The sequence below is a fragment of the Pelodiscus sinensis genome, chromosome 4, assembly GCF_052426305.1.
Source record: "Pelodiscus sinensis isolate ZL-2025 chromosome 4, ASM5242630v1, whole genome shotgun sequence".
Lineage (NCBI taxonomy): Eukaryota > Metazoa > Chordata > Testudines > Trionychidae > Pelodiscus > Pelodiscus sinensis.
The window spans coordinates 34,433,024-34,449,618 of NC_143055.1; the positions used below are offsets into that span (position 1 = coordinate 34,433,024).

The 16,595-nt window shown below is 46.6% G+C and overlaps 1 protein-coding gene across 1 annotated transcript in view; it reads right to left on the minus strand.

Annotated features, from left to right (window-relative positions):
* CCDC149 (coiled-coil domain containing 149) overlaps positions 1 to 2,206 on the minus strand; it is a 92,486-nt gene extending 90,280 nt beyond the window's left edge. The window contains exon 1 of the mRNA XM_075930634.2: positions 1,951 to 2,206. Coding sequence (XP_075786749.1) covers positions 1,951 to 1,998 — 48 coding nt within the window. The 5' untranslated portion in view covers positions 1,999 to 2,206. The remainder of the gene's footprint in view (positions 1 to 1,950) is intronic.
* Between the last annotated feature and the right edge of the window lie 14,389 nt (positions 2,207 to 16,595).

Below are 16,595 nucleotides of genomic sequence, written 5' to 3' on the forward strand. Positions count from 1 at the left end.
GAGGGAGGGAGAATAATAAGGATGTTAAATGAGGTTAATTGACTAGTCGATGGAATTTCTATCGACTAGTCGATAGGCATTTCCGCATTCCTCCTTCGAAATACACAAGAGCCCCAGTTGGGGGTTCTCGTACATTTCAAAGTTGGAACTCGGCATGCACAAAACTCTACTCTGAAATGTGCAAGCGCCCATGTGCAGCCTGAAGTCAGCGGGACTTCCTGCGCGGATGCCAGCTTTGAAATGTACAAGAGTCCCCAGCAAGGGCTCTTGTGCATTTCAAAGCAGAAGTGTCCGCATGGAACCTGGGGTCAGCGGTGGTCTCGCCAGCTGATCCTGGGCTCCACGCAGCACTGCTGCTTTGAAATGCTACAGAGGCATTTCAAAGGGGCAGCGCCGCACAGAGCTGTACCCCGGACTCTGTGTGGCGCTGCTGCTTTAAAATACCTTTTCTCCCCTCCCCGACTTTGCTGCCTCTGATAGAGGCAGCAAGAGGGTGGGGTGAAGCGACTCGTCAACTTGACTATCCGATAAGCATTTGCAATATATCTTTTTTGAGATGAGGTGACCACATCTATATGCAGTATTCAAGATATGGGAGTACCATGGTTTTATATAAAGGCAGTAAGATATTCTCGGTCTTATTCTCTATCCCTTTTTTAATTACTCCTGACATTCTATTTGCTTTTTTGACTGCCATTACACACTGACTGGATGTTTTCAGAGAACTATCCACAACGACTCCAAGATCTCGCTCTTGAGTAGTTGTAGCTAAATTAGTCCCCCTCATATTGTATGTACAGTCGGGATTATTTTTCCAATGTGCATTTCTTTATCAACATTAAATTTCATTTGCCATTTCGTTGCCCATCACTTAGTTTGGTGAGATTTTTTGAAGCTGTTCACAGTCTGCTTTGGCCTTAACTATCTTGAGCAGTTTAGCGTCATTTTTACAGATTATGTGCCCAATTCTTCTAAAGTAGTTGTCTAAAACCTTGCATTTGCAGTAAGATTAAAACAAAAACTAGAATATATTTTGTCTCGAACATAAACAAAGCCATGTACACACACTATTACAATGGCTAGCACTGCATGCTTATATTCAAATGCAGTCTGTGTTTTCTGAGACACCCTTTCTAAAAATAAACAGCAACTTAAGGCCTAGGACCCCAACTCTGCAATTCAATTTCTCCAGGTGAAAATGTATGCCTCATGCACTGGCAACTGCACAATCATTACTCAATTTTTAAGTAAGAATTGCATTCCACTAGTATTCAGGAAATTATTTCATCCAAGGAAAAAGAAATATAAATTTCATTCCAAGTTTCTTTTGGCCCAATGTTCTTTACAACTGCACCATCCAGCACCAATATTTAACTTCTATAGCAACACAGGGAACAGGCTGGATGGTAGGCAAGTGAACCATTCAGATTCACATTGCAAGGCCTCCGAGGGATGCTGAATGCCTGGCAGTTAAACGTGAAGAGATAGAGGACAATGAACAGCCACAAGCCAGACAAGTGACTTAAGTATTAGGGAGCTTTCCTTCCCACGCCTGAGAAGTCATCACAAACTTTGAAGCCCCGTAGCAGGGAAAGGATCCCACCCCTTACTCCAGAGCAGCGTCTCCAAGCTGCGCCGCTCACACAGAGGGTCAGTGCCGCCCGTGCCAGGAGGCGCCCGGGCAGCGCACAGGCGGGTGCAGGATGGCTGACCCCCACGTGGCGATACACACCCCACGGGATCCGGGGCGACGCCCTCCGCTCGGCCAGCTGCTCCAGCCGCGCCCTGCAGCCACGGCAGCGCTCACCGGCCCCGCTGCGGGCGGCACCACAGCGCCTGCCCCTGTGTAGGCCTACGCAGGCGCCCGGCCCGGCCCGCGCAGCGCTCCCGGCCTGGCCCCGCCGCACCGGCCTCCGCGGCTGCCCGGCCCCCCCGCCGGGGTCGCCTCACCTCGCCCACCAGCCCCTGCCAGTCGCTCTCCGTGCGGTTGAAGCTCATGGCTGCGGCCGGCAGCGAGGCGCTGGGGCTGGGCACCGGCTCCCGCGGCGGCCGCCTCCAGGGCCGGCCAGCGCTACGTAGGCAGCGCCTCCGCCTCCACCTGCCTGGCCGCAGTCGCCCCCGGCATCTGGGCACGGGCTGCCCCGCCCCCCTGCCTCCTGGCGCGAGCAGTCCTGCCCCGCCCCCTGCCTCCTGCTACCAGCCGTCTGGCTCCGCCCCATGGCAAGACCCGCCCCCTGCTTCCCGATACGAAGCTGCCCCGCCCCTTACATCCTGGAACGGCCAGTCCCGTCCCAGCCCCGCCCCTTCCAGCCTGCCCCGCCCTCTGCTACAGTGGGACCCCGCAGGGAATGTGTTGCTGGAGCAAGGCCCTGGTCTCTACTCCCAGGCTCAAACCCCCTTTGTCGGGCACTAGAGCGAGGCACCCAGTGTTGCCCTCCATAAGAGTGCAATAGCCCCTGACCCCACCCCTGGATGTACTTACTCCACCAGAAGGGGTATGGGCCTTTCCAAGCTAGCCAAAACTTCCCGCAAGGCAACATCAGCTAAACAACAGCAAACAACTCTTCTCAGCAGTAGCTCTCATCCTGCTCCAAGATATTTCCCTCCTTAGCCTGCCCTGCTGTCCTGCGTTTTAAGAAATAATATCCCCATTTTACAAAAAGGGAGCTGAGGGGAATAGACACTAAGGTAGGGCTACTCAACTTTGGAAGTCCCAAGGGGGCAATAATGATACAGCACATGCCGAGGGCTTCAACTTAAGTGTGGTTGCATGTATATGCAAATATATATATATAAATATATGCAAATAGTTTCTTTCACACTGACAGGCATAAATATCAAGATTAAGCTTTTAGCCTTGGCACTGGACCCAAACGTGGCCAGTGAAAGCCAGTCAGCACTTCTCAGGCTCTCTACACAAGGCTAAACAGCCGGTACTTCCCACAATGCCTCAGAGCTCCCGGCACCTCCTCCCTGGGGGCTAGAAACACCGACTCCTCATACCCGTCTGTTCCAGCCAGCCCATCTGCTTGCGTGTTTCAATACTTACCCCACCTGGGGAACACCGCGCCGTTGTGGAGCATGTTCCCAGTGGAGGACATGTTCAAAGAATCCCATCCACAGGGCTGTGTGTTGAGTTCTGTGTAAACCCAAACTGCACCATGGGCCGCAAACAAATGGGCCGTGGGCTGCATGCGGCCTATGGGCTGCGTGTTGAATAGCTCTGCACTAAGAGTACATCTACACAGCAGGGTAAACGTCCAATTAAACTATGCAATGTCAACTACATCAATTGTGTGGCTGAAGTTGAAATAGCTTAACTCGGTTTTTAGCGCTATCTACACAGCAGGAAGTTGAAGGAAGAACACTCTTCCTTTGACTTCTCTTACTTCCTGTGAAATGAGGGTTACAGTAGTTGACTTAAGAAGTCCCCCAGCTCACCATTATTTCGAAATAATGGCTTGCTGAGTAGATGCACTTTTTGTTATTTCAGAATAACGTAAGTTATTCCAAAATAACACTGCTATGTAGACATGTCCTTAGTGTCTTACCGAACATCTTGTAGGAAGTTTGTGGCAAAGCAGGGAATTTAATCCACATCACCCACAGTTTAAGCATACCCATCAGACTAGGCCTGGGCAAAATACGGCCCACGGGCCAGATCCGGCCCACCAAGCCTCTGGATCCAGCCTGTGGATGCTTCGGGAAGCCCCAGGCAGGTTCCCCGCTTGCCTCATCCCATGCGCACTCTGCTCAGCAATGTGGCTACGGGGCGATTTGTCTTTAAATAGCGTGAGTCTGGAGGAGAGGGTGGAAGCTTTAGGAACTGTTCCCGCCCTCAGCACAATCCCGTTGGCTGGTTTCTGGCCAGAAACTGACCAATATGAGCTGCCTGTTTCAATAACAGGCAGCCAGGAAGCACAAGGGGCTCCAGATAACATGGCTGCAGCCTGAAAGTGGGTGGAGCAGGCAGGAAGGTTGATTTAGGAATGGCTGCTGTTTGATATGTCTCCTGGACAGATCCTGCCTCTGGAACCCCAGCCCCTCCTTTCCCCAGCCCTCCTCCCCTCACTCCTGCCCCCTACTCCACAAACTCAAATCCTCAGCCCCGCTTCTGCACCCATTCACCCTCCCAGATCCAGCAACCCAAACCTCTACCCCAGATCACAGTCCTCTCCTACCCTTGCTCACAACCCAAATCCCTGCACCCCCTCCTGTATCCAAATTCTTTCCTCTACGTCATAATCCAACCCCCTGCACCCCAGTCCAGTGCCTCAGGTCACAATTTCCTCCTTTACCCATTCTCCCTTCCTTACGCCAAGCTTACTTCTGCATCCAATCTCCATCCCAGATCCTGCACCTCCTACATTAATATCATGGAAGAGTGTGGCCCTCAACCACTTTCCAAATTCTCGGAGTGGACCCCCATCAAAAATTATTTCACACCCCTGCATCAGACCATCCCTATGTATAAGCTGGGGAGAACATTCTCTTATATTGGCTTTAGTGTGTCCACATGGAAGTAATAACAATATTTTAGTTTAAATTCACACCATACCTTGACTTCCCCTTGACTCCCTCTGACTGGACAAAAGCCAGTTCAACTGTTGTTGTAAACTAAAACAACAGCCTGCAAGAAGCTTTGACTTGTCATGTGTACAGTGGTCCAGCCACTTCCTCTTCCCTCCATCAGGGGTTATGAGGCAGCGCCATTGGGCAACCTTTGCTCAACCTCAGGCTCCCTTATGTCATGTGTGTTCCCCTCCCATGTATACAACAGAAGCACCGTATGTGTACAAGGAGAACAGAATAGACTCCAATCTCACAGGATCTGTCCCCTAAATTGTAAGCTCTGTAGGGCATAGATGTATGTTATTTGACAAGTTAAACGTGAATATATAGTAGTAATGAGATCCTGAGTATGAGCTTGCTGGACTCCACTTCTCTGCCTCCTTTTACCCCAGCAGTCACCATCAGCATCCTGGCCTTCAAAGCCATGAGCTGCAATCTCAGTGAGAACGATTGGTGGATGAGATGAAGCAGAGTTGGGGAGGAAAAGGGGAGAAGGTGGCAGGTTGGCCAGCTCCTGTGATTTTATCACACGCATTGTATATGCGGTGTGTTTTTTAAAGACCTAGCTTTTGGAGATATGTGATTATGTCAAAATCTCAACTTTCATTTGAAAAAAATAAGAAAGTGTCTAGTCCTCATGGTAGCAGAGCGAGAGCCTAAAATGCGACAGGTGCACTATAAAAGCTCAAAAACAAAAAAGCAAGCCTGTACTCCTCATGCTTTTCAGCCGCCACCCTCTGTTTCCTCACTGAACATACTGTCAACTTCCACCACCTAGATTTCCTTTCCTCCTTCTTTCCTTCCAGTCTATCTTCTGTTCTCCTCAGTGTCCTAGCAAATTCAGAGAGATTCTCTATTTTTATTCATTTGATTGGTCTTAACCTTTAACACTACTGATCATCATTTGCTACCAACTTGTTCATGTGCGTTGTGTATTACTTGAAGATTTTCTTGGCATTGCTAGAGTCCTTAGCTCAATTAATTTTTCTTCTTTTTCATTTAAATCATTGTGCAGGGGTGAGGCCAGAGAGGAGGGATTTAGGCTTCCCCCAGGGAAAGAGGACTACTCCAATCCTCTTCCACGACAGCAGCTTGGGGCCAGATGAGAAGCACCTCTCCATGGGCACTGAGGCTCCAGGGGGGATAGCTGGTAGAGGAGGGGGGCATGTCCCCTAACTGGAGCAGTTCTGGGTTCATCTGCCCCTCTGCACTCACCAGTCAGATTGAGGAATGGTGCAATCTGTGCACTTTCCCCTCCCTCCGGGTATGTCTACACATCAAAGTTAATTTGGAATAACAGCCATTATTCCGAATTAACTTCCATAGTGTCTACACAAGCAAACTGCTATTTCGAATTAAATTAAATTAAAGAAATTAAATTCAAAATAGCGGGACACTCAATTCGAGTTAGTTAAACCTCATTCTACGAGGAATAATGCCTAACTCGAATTAACTAATTCGGAATAAGCATTGCAGAGATGCTTATTCTGAAATAGGGGGCCTCCAGCCCTCCCAATTTCCCCTGGTGGCCACTCTGAGCCAAACCAGTAAAACTCTTCTCCCTCCCTCAAACCCCAGAGCCCTTAAAGTGGCAGACCCTGGCCACAGTGCCTGTGCCAGCTCCAAGCCTGCTGGCCCAGAGCCAGCAGTCACTGCCCCAACCCAGTGGCCCCAAAACATGAGCCAGCAAGCCACTGGCAGCCAGCCCTCCACTGCTCCCCAGGAGCAGTCTGCCAGCTCCCAGGAGCCTGCCAGGGCCCAGAGAAGGCGGGCGCATTCCTGGTCCAGGGCGGAGATCAGGGTGGACTGTACTTAGGTTTGGTGGGATGCCCCCAACGTCCACGATCTCTGCACTAGGCAGAGGAATGCAGCTGTCTATGGCAGGAAAGCTGCCAGCCTGGCCACCAAAGGCCACATGCGAACCCAGGAGCAGGTTTGCATGAAAATCAAGTTGATCTGGCAAGACCCCCAACCCTGAGCTTCTCCTCCCTCTTCCTCCCCTTGCCTCCCCCTTCCAGCTCCCTCCTCCCAGGTTTCCCCCTCTCTTCTGCCACCCTCATTCCCTCCCCAGTTTTGGTCAATAAAGAGAGTTTGTTTTTGGCAAGAAATGTGTTTTTATTTGACATCAGAAAGGGGGGCTAGGGAGGGGTAAGTGGAAGGATGTGAGGGAGGAATGAGGCACAAGACCCCAGTGGGGCATACCAAGGAGGCTCTTAGTGTTCCTCAGGGTGGAAGCTCTCCTCCAGGGCCTCCTGGATACTGACAGCCCCCCAATGGACCTCCAGGATGGCAGCCTGCAGAAAATGCAGCCAGGCTCGCAGTAACACGTCCACGAGACGCACCAGAGTGCCCAGGGGCAGCTTCGGTTCCATGCTGCAGAGTGCTGTGGTGTCCCGAGTGAGGGCAACCAGAGCACTCAGAGACACAAATGCTTTGCTGTCCCTCATTGAAGCAGACAAGCAAATAGGGACACCTGAGAACCCGCTGCCCGGGGGGGTAGGGGAGGTGTCCCTTTAAGCACAGGCGTCAGATAGTCTCAGGCAGTAGCAACACATAGACACTCCTGACCTGATCCCCTGCCTGACCTGGTTCTGGCTGGCCTTAAATCCAATTCTGTGTCCAGTCAGTGTGGATGCAGTATTTCAAATTAGCAAAATGCTAATTCAAACTGCATTTTGTGTGTAGATGCGTTAATTCGAATTATCTTAATTTGAATTAACTATTTCAAATTAAGATAACTCGAATTAACGCTGTAGTGTAGACACATGCTCCCTGATGAAGGAGAACAGCCAGCAACGTTCCAGTACGAATTGAGGAGGGAAGTGAGCTGCAGCCCCCACTGCCCTTCTTAGAGGGCACCTGGAGGGTGGGAGGCTTGGGATTACCTCATGTCCCCCCTCCCTCCCACATAGCCAATCCCTTACTTGCTCTATGGTATTGTAAAAGGAAGCTGTATACCAAATTTGGTGGTCCTGGCTCTTACTGTTTAGGAGTTATTGAACATATAGATGGCCAGACAGACAAGCAGACTTGCTCCCTTGCTCACAGACAGCCAAACTCTCTTAAATATATAGGTGATTATATAGTACCTAGAGGTTCCAACCAAGATCAGGGTCCCACTGTGGTAGGCACTATACAAACGCACAGTGAAACACAATCCCTGGCTGTCTCAAAGTGTTTACAAGCCAAACAGGCAAGAGAAACAAGGTGACAGGCTATGTCTACGCTGCACTCTAAACTCTCAATAAGATACGCAGTTTGTGCTACGTAAAGTGCATACTTATTTTGAGTTTATTTTGAAATAGCTCTTTATTTCGAAATTTGGTGCTGTGTAAACAGCACCAAATTTCAAAGTAGCCTATTTTGAGACATTCGTTAAACCTCATGGAATGAGGGTTACCAGAATGCCGAAATAGTGTGCCTGTTATTTTGAAAAACATTTCAAAATAACGTGTGGCTTGTGAAGACGTGGGGGAGCTATTTCGGGATACCTCTGGTGTCCCAAAATAACTTTGATGTGTAGACATACCCTTAGGAAGTGTTATTATCCAAATTTTGCAGATGATTAACTGAGGGTCAGAGAGGTTAGGATAATTTACCCACAGTCACAGAGGAAGTCTGGGGCATAGTGGGGAATTAAATGCTGATCTCCTGAGTGCCATCACACTGCTTTAACCACAAAACCAGCCTTAGTCTTTAAATTCTTTGTCTTCCCCTCTCTACAGATGTTCTTCAGGGTTCTCTCTTCATACTCTTTCCAGGCAATCTCATCTGCTTCTGGGGTTTTATCTCCCCCTCTGTAGATAGAGTTTGTGGTTACACAGACGGTTGCAAGCTATCACTCTGTCCAGTTTCACATTTCTAACTCTCTCCCTCATATCCTCTTCTAATCTAAGGTATCTTGCCTTCATCTCACCTTTTTATCAATTTATCCTTCATTTATGTTTTGCTCACTGGTGAAATACCATTACCAATATCTGAGTTACTTAGGCTACATATACACTGCAAGTTTTTTGTGCAAAAACACCAGTTTTTGCAGAAAAACCTGCAGAGCAGCCACACCTCAAATGCACTTTTGCGTAAGTAAATCAGCAGTAAAACAGCAGAACAGTGGGCTTTTTCTGGTGTAGGTAAACCTCCTTTTACGATGCATAACTCCTTTTTGCGCTAAAAAAGCACGTGTGGATTCTCCACAGGGGTTTCTTGTGAAAATGGAGCCTCTCCGAAAAAGCACTTCTTGCATAAAAGCTTCCATGCAGTGTGGACGCTCTTTTGTGCAAAAGCTCATTGCAAAAGCTATGCACTTTGAGATGTAGACATGATTTTGCGCAAGAACTCTTCCACAAAAGACTTCTTATGCAAAAACCCTGTAATGTAGATGTAGCCTGAGGGTATGTCTACATTACAGAGGAAGAGTGAAGCTGTTGCTGTCAATCTTCCAGGGTTCGAATTAGCGGTCTAGTTAAGACAGCCAATTTGAAGTGAGAGGGGCACTCCGGTAGATGCCAGTAATCCTGCTTTCACGGGGAGTAAGGAAGAGTGTTCTTCCTTCAACTTCCTGAAATGTAAACAGTGCCAAAAGCCGAGTTAAGCTACTTCAACTTCAGTTACACAGTTAACATAGCTGAAGTTGCGTATCTTAATTTGACCTTATCCTGTAAATAACCCTTAGTTCCCTAGGTAATCTTTTTTACTGGACTCATGAAAAAAACAGGGCCACATCCAGAGCGAATGTAAATAGGCATAGCTCCACTGACTTCAGTGGAACTATACCAATTTACACCATCTAAAGATTTTGTTCACTATTTTAAAACTCAGCTTTCAGGAATCACAGTCTCCTGTCAAAAGTTTCAGAGGGGTAGCTGAGTTAGTCTGTAACAGGAAAACTTAAAAAACAACAAATAGTCTAGTAGCACTTTAAAGACTAACAAAACATATAGATGATATCATGAGCTTTCGTGGACACAGCCTCCTCTCAGTCAGTCAGTATCATTTTAGAAAGCTTGCCTTTTTGTTTTATTTGTAGCTAAGCCAATAAATGGATCATCTACAACTTTTTTATTTATTTTTATTATTTTCATTATCTACTGTACTAACATGACCATCACTTCCATCTTCTGCTTTGAAGACATACACGACAAAAAAACAAACACTACATTCTGGCAGGATAAGTCATTGAAGCTTAAAGAAACTATACAATCAGAATCATAGAACACTAGAACTGGAAGGGACCTCAAGAGGTCCAGTCCAATCCCCTGCCCTCACGGCAGGACCCAGTACCATCCCTGATAGATGTCTATCTATCCTGCTCTTAAATATCTCCAGAGATGGAGATTCCACAACATTCCTAGGCAACTTATTCCAGCATTTAACAATCCTAACAGTGAGGCAGTTTTTTCCTAACGTCCAACCTAAACCTCCCCTGTTGCAGTTAAGTCCATTGCTTCTTCTCCTATCATCAGAGGCTAAGAAGAACAATTTTTCTCCCTTCTCCTTGTGACACTCTTTTAGATACCTGAAAAACGTTATCATGTAATATTTGTAACCAGAAGAATGATTTGATCTTACTTTCTATAGATGTTTCAACTATTTAATCAGGGTTTAAATATCTCTGAATGAAGATATCATATATTATGGAACATTATGGGCATTTTAGGATCTGTGGTAATTTACAGCAGCATTATTCTCATTGTATATTTCTGCTAATCTGCCAACAGATAAATACACCCTGAAGCTTTGTGCACCCACTAGTCTGTTGGGGGTATTCCACATTTGTGACAATAGCATTAATTTTAACATTTGCACTCTTCCTTAACTATCTACCTTTCTTCTGTTGTGCCTTCTCTTCTCTGGTATCTAGTCTGAAGCTGTTTTTTGTCCATTTATATTCCTGCCATGCTGCTTCAATTTTCTTGGATTCATTGCTGGTTCCACTATTGTCAACTCCTCTAGTTCACATGCATGGTCTGTCAGCTGGACAATATGAACTGACATCAGAAACAGTTTAGCTGCTATTCATTTATTTTGAATCCTTTCATGCCCAGTCATGTCCATGGCAGATACTTCTTAGACAAACATCGAAGAGTTTTGAAGTGATGGTGTTTCCTATTTACTCCTCTGTTGTTGGACTTTTAATATATTATCCTCATTTGTATACTAGCCACTGGCTGTAAGCTTACAATCAGATATAACAAAACTGATAGCAGGGAGCCTGTCAGTCTAGTGCTCACTATGTCCCTTCTCCAATTGTGCATGCTCTGCAGGAGGAAACTCTCTGATTTGAATACAGAGGGGACAACATCTGGACATGTGATAGGGGAGGGAGGAATAGGAGTAGATTGGTGCAAGGTAGCACCATCCTTAGGATTTTGGGGTCCCTACACAGTACTATTAAACTGGTGCCCCTATCCCAATGGCAGATGATGATTTTCTAAGGGTATGATTTTATAATCTTCAGCAACACACTACTGAAATCTTTTTAAAGCAAATTTTAAACTAAGGCCTTGTAGATTAAAACAGTAAATTCAGAAACTGACAATATATACTTGGAGTAGGCAAATGCTTGTTAAATGGCTTTATTACCACTTAAATGGCTCTTTCACAGGTTCAGAGTTCTGCTAATAGGCCTGACAGGCTCTTTCACTTTTAAGTTAACAAAATCCTCTCCAAAAGAAGCAGAACCACTGAACAGGGATAGGAAGAGGCAGGTGAGTAAAATTAAAACACAGTGGGCCCCCAAATGTTTGGGTGCCTTATGCTGCTGCATAATCTGTATGGGTATGTCTACACTACCCCGCTAGTTCGAGCGGGGTAATGTATGCATACCGCACTTGCTAATGAAGCCCGGGATTTGAATTTCCCGGGCTTCATTAGCATAAGCAGGGAGCCGCCATTTTTAAATCTCCGCTGCTTCGAACCCCGTGCAGCGCGGCTACATGGGGCTCGAACTAGGTAGTTCGGACTAGGTTCCTATTCCGAACTACCGTTACTCCTCATGAAACGAGGTGTACCGGTAGTTCGGAATAGGCAACCTAGTCCGAACTACCTAGTTCGAGCCCCGTGTAGCCGCGCTGCACAGGGTTCGAAGCAGCGGAGATTTAAAAATGGCGGCTCCCTGCTTATGCTAATGAAGCCCGGGAAATTCAAATCCCGGGCTTCATTAGCAAGTGCGGTATGCATACATTACCCTCCTAGTTCGAACTAGGAGGGTAGTGTAGACATACCCTATATGAGTAAGGACGGCTCTGGGACAAGGAACCAGATGAGACTGAGATTGGAGGTGGCTGACTCAGTGGCATGGGGAAGAGTAGGAATGGGAGATGGTTTAGAATGTCAGGCATGGCTGGAACTGGTTGGCAAGGAGGCCTGGACTGTGAACAAGTGTGGAAGAACAGGGCCAAAGGGAGAGGACAGTTCTGAGGAGGAGCTGAAATGTGACTGGAGAACTGAGGTGAGATGGGGAAAGAGACCAGGACAAGGAACAAGGGTGGAGGAAAAGTTGGAGAGTGAGACAGTTTGGATGAGGAGCCCAGTGACAGAGAGTATGGGGGCCAGCAGGATGGCAGTGGTACAAAGACAGAGATATACTAGATGAGGACCTGAGAAGAATGACACTAGAATGGACTAGCAAGGAAGAAAAGACTGTATACAGGGAAAGGGAGAGGCTGTATGTGAAAAACTTAAGTATGTGGTCATGTAATTAAAAACTGTATCATAACACACGAACCAAGGGGCTCAAAATTAAATATGCACAAGCAGTTGTGAATCTTCATTTCTGAATTTCTGAGTGATTGCATTTACAACCTTAATAACAATATTTTAATGTAGTCTTTTGTGTGTGTAATATTTCATATATATAACAACACTAAATCCCCTTTGAAAATGGCTGATGCCTTTGAAACTTTTACCCACATTCTCTAACTACTCTCTCTGCAGTTCAACTAGTTGAATTTATCTAACTATGAGAACACAGATTCCAAAATACAAAAGGCAAGCTGATTCAAGAGGTCTTCTGGAGCAGTGGATATGAATTCAAGTTCTATTAGACGTAATGGTCATAATTTCAAAGTCCCAGTAATTCTGACTATGGAAGGTTCTGAGAAAGTCCATGACAGTCTTACCCTACCCTGGGGGAGCTTTTTTTTCTAAAGTACATTTGCCACTACTTTCTCTCCCCAAATAGATGCATTTTCTCAGCATATATGAAATCTTTTAAAATCCCTTCCCTTTGATTTGTGAATCAAACTTAGATCTAAATACCAAGTAGGATCTTAGTAGTTTTTGAAAACACCTTACCATATTTTGATCACCTAGGAAGACTTCCTCTCTTGTAGGAATCAGAAAATGTTAGAATCCAGATTTGCTGTCAGGAGACATGTCCTTGAATGGCTTTCCTTTATATTTTTCTGCATAAACTAGATTCTCTTTAAAACTGAGTAACAAAAGTAAAGAAAGGTTGGGGTTTTTAAAGTGTTTTTTCATGTTTGTGAAAGGTGCCAAATTAACACGTTGGGAAGTGAAATTCCCCCTTTACTGGTAAAAAAGGGACAGTTGCTGCAATACCAGTTTCCTGGAGAGGATAGTTCATCTGTTTTATATCAAAGCAGTTTCTTGGACTTTTAATTGAGATTGCTAGCAAGAATGGCAGTGCCAAATGTGATGGTAATACCTTTCTACTAGCACCAGGACTGAGACCATCAGTCTATGTCACATGGCCATTAAATAGCTTTCATTCACCACCAAATGGGGCTGGATTTGAACAACTGAACGCAATATGAATGCCCTGAGCCAGTCATTCCTTTCCTGTTGGAGTCTCCCTTCACTGTAGGTCTGATTGCTTCTTTGGCACTCTGATTTTCAAACAGAAAGGAAATGACATAATGATTACTAGGACTTTGTCTGTAGATGGATATAGTTATCCTCAATACACTGAACTGAGGTACAGGGGTATGACCTAATTTACCCATTACTGTGAGGTACTCTCATTTATTTTTGTGGGGTTTCAAAAAAACAACCATACTGCATCTAGCCCAGTATCCCCAGCGGGAGTAAACACAACAGGGAATCATCACGTGATCCTTCTTCTGTTGTTCATTTCCAGCCCCTGACCAACAGAGGCCAGGGACACCATTCCTACCCATCCTGGCTAATAGCCATTGATGGACCTTCCCTCCATGAATTTATAGAGTTCTTTTTCGAACTCTGTTAAAGTCCTGGTCTTCACAACATCCTCTGGCAAGTTCCACAGGTTGTCTGGACTCTGCATGAAGAAAAACTTCCTTTTGTTTGTTTAAAACCTGCTACCTATTAATTTCATTTGGTGACCCCTAGTTCTTAGATTGTGGGAACAAATAAATAACATTTTCTCCATACCTGTCATGATTTTATAGACTTCTATCATATTCCCCCTTAGTGTGCTCTTTTTAAGCCCCTGTTCCAAACCCCTAATAATGTTTGTTGCCCCTTTCTTGAAACCTTTTCCAGTGCCAATATAATGTTTTTTGAGATGAGGTGACCACATCTGTATGCAGTATTCAAGATGTGGGTGTACCATGCATTTATATAGAGGCCATAAGATTAATTCATCAGTAGGCTGGGTTGAATTGCACTTCCAAGCTGCCACTCTCATATGTCCCTAAGTTGAACATGTCCTTGTTCCCAATTTCATGTTACAGTTATTTGGTAGTGTGACGGGGCAGAGGCGCCCCGCACTCTGATCCCCCTGGAAGTTGCCTTCGCGGCGACCCAGGGTTCGGAGCGAGAAGCCCCGGCACCAGCCGCAGTATGAGCGGCGGCGTGAGGGCAGGAGCCGGAGGCGCCGGGGACAAACGGGGCGGCCCTAGCATGGGACAAGTGGCGGTGTGCCGGGTGCTCCCAGGCCACGGAGGCGGCAATGCGCCTGCACCCGCCGAGACCACACCTGACGTCACGCGGGGGGCGGCACCGGAGGGCGGGTGCGCCGTGCCGCCGGAAGTAGACCCACGTACAGGGGGCGGAGCCTCCCCACCCCCCGGCCACAAGCGGCGCGGGGATTTAAAAGGCCGGACATGGCTGCCCGAGGAGAAGGTGGAACCAAACTGCGGAGGTAAGCCCCCGCATCGGCAAGACAGCGCAACAGGGAGAGGAAGCAGCCCAGGGCAGGCGAAGGGAGCCTGAGGGCTGGCGCGTTACTGCAGACGCCCCGACAGCTGGACCGGACGCCTTAAGCGTACCGAGTCCTTAGGGCCCTGGGCTGGGGTCCGTGAGAGGGGGCGGGCCCGGACCCCCCTCTCCCTGCAACGGGAAGCCCGAAGACCCCTGATGTTAAAGGGGCCCCCTGGGCCAAGAAGATAGTTGACTGGGGACGCCAGACGGTGAACCTCTGGGTGAGGGGAGCACAAGATTCAGGCGGAGAGTACGGGGTGCCAGTGGGCGCCCCGATAGACTCCTTTACAGGTAGTAACCCACCTGATGAGTAAACCCCATAGGATTTTTGAGTGCTGCAGGGATCTTTAGCTTAGGTACAAGAAGCATTGCTGCCTCAGTCTAGCCTTTTGAATAATCCTACCCACTAGAACTAGGTGGCCAGCTTTACTCTCCTCACCCACCCGGTCAGCAGCTGCCGGTTTCTTTAGCATACAGTTACATTGGAGTCTATACCTGAAAATTCTCAAGACTTCCCTGGGCAGAGGGAAACAGCTCTCCCTGAGTGGACTGGTTAAGGGAGAGAATGTGCTTCCCCCTGGTGGAAGCTGAACAGGTGAACATGGCTCGCCTAGACTACGGGAAAGTTTCTTCCGATCTCACTTTCAAAAAACTGAGGTTTACGCAGCTTTTCGAAAAGGGGCGGGGTTTGCAAAAAAAAAACGTGTCTAGACTACTTTTACTTTTGAAAGCTCTGCTTTTGAAAGTGAGATTGGAAGAGATCAAATCTTCCTCGTAGTCTAGACATAGCTTAAGTGCTGGGAGAAGTCCTGAGCTCTCTCTCTTTTGCCCCATAGCAGCAATTCATTTATCCTTTGGATGTATACACCTGGGAACTGGCTAACTCCCTAAGGATTAAGACTAAGCTATGATATGTACACTGACCTTACTGATTCCTACTCCTGTGATCCTATGAATAAAAAAACATGTCATAAGAATCAGCACATAGTAGTGCATAATAAAGCACAGATCTCAATACTTTGCTTTGCCTGTTTTAAGAAAATGTCATTATAATTGAATTTAGACCTCTTTAAAATGAATGCTGTTTTCCCAGAAGTGTCAGACTTTTCTTGTCAAGATACTTTGCCAGTTTCTCACTGTCGTTCTGCTGCATTATTCCCGCTCACCCCCCCCCGCAAATATTTTTATTAGGGCAGTTAAAATGAAATTAATTATTAAAGGAAATATTTGCTCTAGACGTTCAGACAGACACAATTGAAAGGGGTCCTAAGGCAAGGTGTACTGCATTAAGACTCTAATCAGTATTATAAAAATCTTAAATGCACAGGAAATAGTTTTGTCATGAGAAAAATTGGGGCATTCAGTCTACTTTATGTTACAATTTAATTTGTCATAGGTAATCAGGTATTGTCAGCAGATATGCATTCCAATGAAGCTTTTGGGAGGCTTCATTCATTTTTCATCAATAGAGTACTCCAGATTCTGAATGCTGTTTGACCATCTCTGAGATATACTAAGTTTTCCATTCAACTGCAATGACCATATTAGGGTGTCACCTCCTTGGGGCAGGGACCGTGACTTCTTGTATGTGAAAACAATCCTTAGCACCTTGTAGGCTCTAATGGAATTCAAAGAAGAACAGAAGAACAAGCTGAGGAGCACAATGGAGCAGTGTAAGGATCACTTCCTAGTAGAAGAAGCTAATTTATAGGAGCTGAGAGAAGCAGCCCTCACAGAAAGCATAAATGCAGCAGCTGGGAATAAGAGGCTTACTATGTAACCTGTATATTTGAGGTCCACACAGCCATGGGAGGAGTTACATGGCCATGATTTTAACATGGTTGGACCTGCAACCACACATACTCAGTATAGTCTGCACA